The sequence below is a fragment of the Lingula anatina genome, chromosome 4 (genome assembly GCF_051362555.1).
Source record: "Lingula anatina isolate TDL-2025a chromosome 4, LinAna3.0, whole genome shotgun sequence".
Classification (NCBI taxonomy): Eukaryota; Metazoa; Brachiopoda; class Lingulata; order Lingulida; family Lingulidae; genus Lingula; species Lingula anatina.
In genome coordinates this window covers 23,332,557-23,340,462 of record NC_141770.1, presented here as the reverse complement: position 1 = coordinate 23,340,462, position 7,906 = coordinate 23,332,557, and the positions used below count along the sequence as shown (strand labels likewise).

The window sequence follows — 7,906 nt, the reverse complement described above, 5'->3', positions numbered from 1 at the left end:
TCACACCAGGTGCATCTTATGTAAAATGTACAGCTGGGCATTTCGTAATTAATTTCAAAAGCAAAACTAGCAATAAATATCTGTCCGCATGCCCCTTATAGGCCTACTCGTACATTAACACTACACTACTTTAAACCTGCCACTCGTTGACACATGAGCATATTTGACCTTCGTATGATCAAATATTGACATCTACAGGGGGTATATGTACATGTACGTGGAAGAAAGAAGCCGAACTATCACCATGTATAGAGCGCTCCAAAACCTGTAACGTGATTTAAAACCCAACATTCTCGAGGGTGCAACAATCATTTTTACCAACAACGTGCAATAGTTCTTTATTCTGTTGATGCACTTGTTTCTTTCTGTTGTTCATGTTTCACTCAAGTTCCGTCGTTTTTTTTTGTTTTTTTTTTTTTTTTTTTTTTTTTTATAAACACAGTATGACGACCCAAGTATGGTTAAGGCATTCGCACAAGCCTATTCAAATCACATCAAGTAATATCAAGTTATCTTTATCGAAAACTGATTGCAATCAATTCAATACCATTGGCTTAACCATGCATATGCTGTGATTTGGGCTTCTCTGCGGGCGCGAAAGCTGTTTTAACTTAAAAGTTATCCATACCGAGTTCCCACTTCTCCATGGAAAATGTTACCTGGGAACTCTTGGGAAGCTATAATGAGCACGTTTGAGACAAGCCGTTAAATCTTAATTTCCTTCTCTCATTATTTATTTAATATCAGTGAGCCCCGTAAAAATTACATGGTTTCCCGCAGGCCTGCACTGTACCCGCAACTCGTGTTGCGAAACCGCCAATTAAGATTTGAAATAGTAGCTTACATTTACCTCGAAGAGACGTTTATTTAGCAGACCTCTCATACTATCAAGCCTTTACGTGACAAGCACAATGCATACAGGCTTTTATGCACCTTGTGTTAATGAGTCTATTTATTGGACACGACGCTTTTAAAAACGGCGCACTGATAGCAGCGAAGCATATGGATTCCAGTATTTTTACCACACTTGGGATACTTTGATGTACTCGGGAATAAACCTGATTAATCAGTAGTATGGAATCACATAGCAGAGACAGCTTGGTACAAAAAGCTTGCTCCCCCTCCTTTTAAAGGGAAAATAACAGATCCAGGCCTTATCTGGCCTTTCCCAAAGAGTTATGTAAAACCTTGAGACAAAGACAAACGAATTTCGTGTCCTCAGGACTGCAAAATGCGGTAGCGCAGATTTAATTCCATTTCATGTAATGATTTGCCCCAGTGCCTTCAACTAAATTACTTCAATTATTAGACTTCAATTACGGCCATGTAGAGTTTGGAGTGTAAGTAGCACCCCTTTGTTTGTTAGCTCCGTATCTTTCACGAACTCCCGCATCGCCACGGATTCTAACGCAGCCGCTACACCCCACAGCCCTGACGTAGCCCAGGCTTGACGGTCACATTCCGTCTCACTGTTGGAAGTTGTGCTGGGTTTGTATGTGCATCTTTCTTCCACTACCTTGAAAATAAAAGTTGAAATAATTGCACTTTCTTCCACCATCTGATAGGTTAATAACTGCAAACGCAGAATAGAATAAATGCGCAAAATCGATATAGCACGAAAAAGGGAGCTTATAAGCGACCTGAAAGATGAAGTTGTAGAATACAGCTTAAGACGAATTATCTGCGCAGGTTACAATTCTCAGCGGCAAAAAGTTTATAGTCAACATGTATCTCGTTACAAGCTCTCGTTAATATCAGCAAGTGCACAGAAGTGCGTATCACGCAAGTTTTGAGCTGAGGTACATTAAGACTTTTTTTTTCATTTTTTTCTTCCAATGTTTCAGATTACAGTGAGAACAAAAACAGGGCAATGAAGCAGCTGTTATCAAAGTGTACGACTGTGGAAAAACTATGCCCACGGGAAATTAAAGGCTGGCGTCCTTGTCAATGCTGTTTACTCGATCGTATCGTGTATTTTGGAAGAGTCAGTCAGTTATTGCCATAGGGATTAGTGCAGAAGGTAAATGCTTTTTAAAACAACTAAGGCAATTCTTTTTTTATCAAAATATGAGTATGACCAAAGATGGCAGGTAGAATTCAATAGAATTCCCTAACTGTGACACACGTTTGGATACAGCGTTTTTAATGCCTGGAAAACATCATACCGACATTGGGAAGTAAGGGAAAAGCGATCAAAGTCCGTCATGATGTAGAATTACACACCGATTAACAGCCCACTTTACTTTTTTCGATATATTTCACCATGTTCTTTACGTCTTTGGAGTACAGGTAGCGACACCTATACTTTTGTGTACAAATCTGTGCAAGCTTGATTGTGTTAGAGGCCAAAGAGATTGCGTTTTTCTGAAACAAACTTGAAGCTCTTTTTGCATGACACATGGCGGGCATGGGTTGACTCGTACATACCACTGCCGTCTGCGTTATATTCCTAACATACGTCACAAACGTTCTGTTCTCCACGTCCACTATGGATTCTTCTATAACACACGTCCTGGTAGCTCCCCGCAGCAGCGTTTCCACCCATTTGGGGAAGTTTGCGAATGATTTCACGAGGATTCTTTTGGTGTAAAGCTTGCCATCTTGGATGTTACGTTCCAGGACATCTTCCACAACAACCTGAGGGCTGACATAACGTGCAATATGTTACGTTTTTGTCAAAAATACGAAAATTAATTGCTGTGGGTTGTATAGGAGTATATTTACTTGGAAAACTACTGCATAAATGTAGAACTTGCTTCATTAAAATTCATAACGTCTACAGGTCAAACTGGCGGACTATAAATTGGGAAAAAATGAGAGAGAGTGAGTGGGGGGACAAAATTGAAGGGGCCATACTCTGGTAAATGACAAATATGAATTGATGTTACCTCTAACATTAAGTCTATCTTAGATAATCTTGACTTATACTTACTTGTAGGGGTTTGGAAACATCTTCCAGAAAGCCTTGATGAAATCTTCCCAGGCATAAGGAAATGTCGCTGTCAAAGACGTGTATTTCATTGTCGATGCATAACTGTTTTCTCAATCCATGTTTGACTTTGAAGAGAGGGTTCTTTTTTCACTAAAATGGTAATTTCAATGAAGGGTTAAATCATATACTATCACCAAGAGGGAGTTGATGGATTAATCCTACCCGCCTCATGTTATTTTGGTCAGTTGAATCACTGGGAGGGAGGGTTATTTGAAAGGCAGAAATAGGCTCCTCAGTCTGGCTATATTGTTGAAATCCAATTTTACCGTTTATTTTATCAGATTAATCTAACAATTGTAATAATTATTTAAAACGCAACTGGATACCTGTACCGTCAAAGTGCGTGTGTTTGAACCAGTACATGTACAGGGATACATGTAGGCGTGCACATGCGTGTGTGTTTGCTTGTTTGTGTGTGTGTGTGTGTGTGTGTGTGTGTGTGTGTATGTGTGTGTGTGTGAGTAAGTGGGAGTGTGCCACTGATAACTCCAGTAGGGGAATGATCGACCTTCTGTCCGCCTCTCTATATTAATTACATGTACATCGGTGATTATTAAGAGGGTCACGGTGCGTTGAGCAACAGTCGTTACTATCTGACAAAATGATGCTCAGACTGGCATTTTTTTTCCTTCTTGTGTTTACGTATTACGGTTTTATCAACCAGTACTAGTTGCCATGGTAATCCACTCTATGTAATTGAGAAGTTAAAAATGATCAAATGGTATGTTTTAAACTTTGCCTGTGTTATGGTAACACACAATGTCGTAACAGAGTCCCATCTCACGTTGATGATAGTGATGTCTCTGACCCAGTTATCGGCGTTATTACGGGGAATAATGATGATGGTGACTGTGACCCAGCTATTGCCGTTATACGGGGAATAACAGGAGCTACCAATATCACGAAATTGCTCCTCCATCAGATGGCGTCTTGCAATTTAACTTAATTATCTGTTAAAAATTGGAGTGTTCTGAGTCAAGGCCACGCCAAGGTCTACTAATTTAGACCTATTATTTACAGCTAGGCCCAGTCAGACATGGGTCAAAGAAGGTGTCTGAATGCACCCTTAATTATACAGGTACCAGCATAGCCCAGGATATAGGCGACACAATGATTCACAGATTATTCACTACTGGCGGTCTTTGCCGCAAAACTAAGCAGGAACAGGAGTCCTGGCTGATGCTATTAGAATACTGCCATGTTATACTGTTAAAAAACAAAATTAGTCGATATGAAGTTACCCCCAACTAATCTTAACCACGGTTCAAACAAATCAATAAATGTTTACGTACGCATCAGCTATCTGCATCAGCAAGCCGCCTTGTTCTTCCAGCTGCATTAACTGTTCTGCTTTATTACCGACAACTTAGTACAACTGCATAGATCGCTTTAAGCCCCTTCCTAAGTTTAGTAGGTCAAAGCACTTTAAAAGTACATGCGTCCCATTTACCGGTAGCTAAGGGATTCACGTACGCCAATGGCAGACTGAATGCAAAACAACGCTGATAACTTAGTTATCCTACCGGTCGCAGTTCATGATTGGATTCATTGGATCCTGAACTGCAGATAATAATAATAATAATAATAATAATAATAATAATAATAATAATAATAATAACAAATGAATAAATAATTGAAATTGCTCATAGAGCAAAGACTTGCGAAATTACATATTACATAGCATAAAGAAATGCATCCATCATACATATAAACATATTGCAAAAACAAAAGGACGCTATATTGTTGAGCTTAAGCTTTGATGACCCGATATTTGTGTATTACAGTGGATAAAAACACAAGAATATAAAAAAATGGTGGTTGATTCTTTATTCCCGACACTCAGACAGACACTGTACAAGCATACAATGAGAATAAAATTGGAGTCATTTGACTCTCTAGTCAGAGTCCAGCACCCCTTGACCCTCATGGAGTTAATTTGACTCCTATATAAGGGTCAAATACCCCACTACCAGAGTCTTTAGACTCTCTTATCAGAGTCAATCAACCCCTGGCTCTCATGGAGTCAATCTGACTCAAAAATCAGAGTCAAATTACCGGGGGGCCAGTGTCTGGCTGACCCCTTTCACCGGCTTTTTTCGGTCGCTGGACAGTAAGCCTCGTTTGTGATGACAGTGAGCAGACGGCGCGGAGAGAACAGTTTTCATCATCCTTTGTCAGTATAAACATTACTTTATTGGCCTAGTTGGTTTTATGCATTAAAAAGTGGTTTTCTCTGTGTTTCTGCATGCAAAACTCGTGCACTTATTACTGGCCCGGGCTTTCAGTTGCCACACCCTTTGATGTGTTGGTATACAGTTCAGCAGGTTTTGTTTCCAGGTTGTAGGTTTGACCCACCAATGCATGATATGGCATGCTGTTTATTACCAGATTTACAAACTGCTTATTATATCTGTTTCCACACTAGATGGCCTAGTGATTAGTGTCCGCCTCCGTAGCGGGAGGACGTGGGTTTGAATCCGTCCGTCGATATACCAATCTGTAATATACGATACCTGCTGTCTCCCCGCTTGCCTCTGTTATTGCTGTCCTTTTGTTAAAAATGTGCCAAGGTGTCACAAATTCCTTATTATGGGGTTATGGTGACTCTTTTATAGAGATAAATGAAGGGATGAAGGGATGTGTGAATGGAGTCAATTGTGACCCTCCTGTGGGGTATGGGATGGCGTTACCCCATCGGACTAGTCAACTTGACTCCAATTGGGATTTATTTTAGGCACCACTGCTGAACTCCAAGTTTGGAGTCACTTGGACTCCGATTTTATTCACAGTGTAAGCCAACCATCTCAACAGATAATATGAAGTACCAGAGTAAAGGAATGTATAGTGTCCTACTGACATCACAGCTGGCTCATCTCTGACCGTGAGTAACCCCCGTTACCCTTGGGTGATTGTAAGATTATAAACACAATCATTTGTTACACCAAGAAATTACTTACGGACTACTGTCAACAGTTTGATAACAGGTGTAAACAACATATTACTGAGTTTACAGTTCATTCACTCGTGTAATAAAAATGGTTATATATAAGTGAAGGACAGCTTTCGAACTGTACATAACATAATATATAAATTTACTAGATGGTGTCACTGGGTAGCATCGCATATCCCCTCCCTGCACTTTCTAAATATACTACGAAATTATATTCTGGTAGCTCACCCTAAAGGCATATTTGTCTGTCAATAGTGGATTATGATGTCAAACCACCCAACCCCCAGGTACAGCCCAAACCCATGGGCTCCATGCAGATCTGTGAAGCTCTACCAATGCCCAAAGTTTGAAGTCTCTTACTGTAATGGTCTAGGAGAAGAAAGCAGTAAATGTAAAAAAAATTAGAATGATTCAACTACCAGTTGTACTGAAATTCCGAAGTGCTCATGCACATCCATGATAGGTCTACCAATTAGTCTGAGCATTAATTCTCACTCTAATGGTCTAGGATGACAAAGCAGTAAATATAAAAAAAATTTAGAAAAGTCCTCTAAGGGACATTCCAAAATCTCAATAAAAAAAAGATAGGGCCTCCTATCGCAGTACAAAAAATATCAAACACAAACGCACAAACGAGCAGAGTAATAGACATAGGAATTTTCGCAAATAATACATATGCATTAGTTCCGGTTGGTCTGTTGATGCCAAGACAGATAAATTTGAACTAAAAAACACAGTAAAATTATTGATAACAGTGTACGCCAATAGGCCTGCTGCGAGGGTCCCGTTGGGGGTGGGGGTTGTAGTGATCACAGTTCACGGGAAAAAATCATCAAATCAGAAATCACAGTAAATCAAACCTTATTCATATCTCATTGAAAATGTGAGTCCGGCGTGTTGAAAATCACGAACCAGCAAATATAATGACTTCGTTTTTCGAAGGACAAGGAGTAAAGAGCTGCATTCACGAATCACCCGCATTGGGTGCTTCACGGATCACGCTAAAATAATATGAACGTTTCACGCACCTCAGGAAATAAAAAGTGGCTCTCATGGGTAACGAAAATACCTGATGGGACCCTCTTGCTGTTTAAACTGACCAGTGACTGGTGTTGATCGAGACATCGACTGGGAACTAGACCTATTCGCGTATTCCGCGTAAGACTTATAATTGACTAATCAACTTTACAATATAGTGGACTTGTTTTCGAACTAGATAAAGATGTACCAGGGATGGTTAATCGTACTTCTAACATCTATATTGTTCCTTGCCTACAATGGAGTCAAGATGAGCTGGGGCATTTTTGTGGCCACTTTTAACAAAGATCTGCTGCTAGGATCCTCGCCTCAAGGAACCATAGGTAAGTCATTTGTAGTGTTTTATAATATTAGGCCAGACGGTATATATCAGTTGGTTAACGAGTGGTAAATCTCTGTGAAGATAAGGTCGGTGGACATTTTTTTGTTTTGTTGTTTTATAAACAATTAAGAAGGACAGCGGCTTAAAATGTTCTCATTGAAGGCCACAGTGTGGGAACTTGAGAACAAAAAATAACAACATTAAGGTTTTTCCTGGTGTCAAGTGCAGCATTTCTTTAATTACTAAACCAATGCCCAATTCATCTTTTTTTATTTCAAAAGAATAGGTGCGAATATTAGGCCTACCTGATTTTAGCAAAAATTTTGACTTTCACTGGTAACGATATTATCCAATGGGAATCTCTACTACGACTTTCTTAAGATGGGTTACAAGAGTGTTGGTCCTACCGGTATCTCTCATCCATAAATTTCAGCAGCGCGATTGGTAGTAATTATAAATGCAAAGGATGTAGGTGCCAAGTTGACCGTAAGCACAACTTACATGTATACTGGTAAACCTTCTTTTTATGAAAATATTATTTACTTGTGTAAGTTCCTTGCGCATGAGGACCTTCCTAAAGCCTAGATTACATTTACACGGGCGC

At 39.7% G+C, this 7,906-nt stretch overlaps 1 protein-coding gene across 2 annotated transcripts; it reads right to left on the bottom strand.

The window, feature by feature from the left end:
• Nucleotides 1-845: 845 nt before the first annotated feature.
• On the bottom strand, nt 846-4,412 carry LOC106169588 (PRELI domain-containing protein 1, mitochondrial-like). 2 transcript variants are annotated; one of them, XM_087011543.1, is made up of 4 exons: nt 4,285-4,412; nt 2,933-3,082; nt 2,428-2,644; nt 846-1,516 (listed from the first exon to the last, which is right to left on the bottom strand). In XM_087011543.1, the coding sequence occupies exons 2-4, from the start codon at nt 3,019-3,021 to the stop codon at nt 1,313-1,315; spliced, it is 510 nt and encodes a 169-aa protein (XP_086867669.1). In that variant the 5' UTR covers nt 3,022-3,082; nt 4,285-4,412; the 3' UTR covers nt 846-1,312. The 2 variants fall into 2 exon arrangements, with proteins under 2 accessions (XP_086867669.1, XP_086867670.1); XM_087011544.1 differs by having other exon boundaries at nt 2,933-3,057; nt 4,285-4,390.
• Between the last annotated feature and the right edge of the window lie 3,494 nt (nt 4,413-7,906).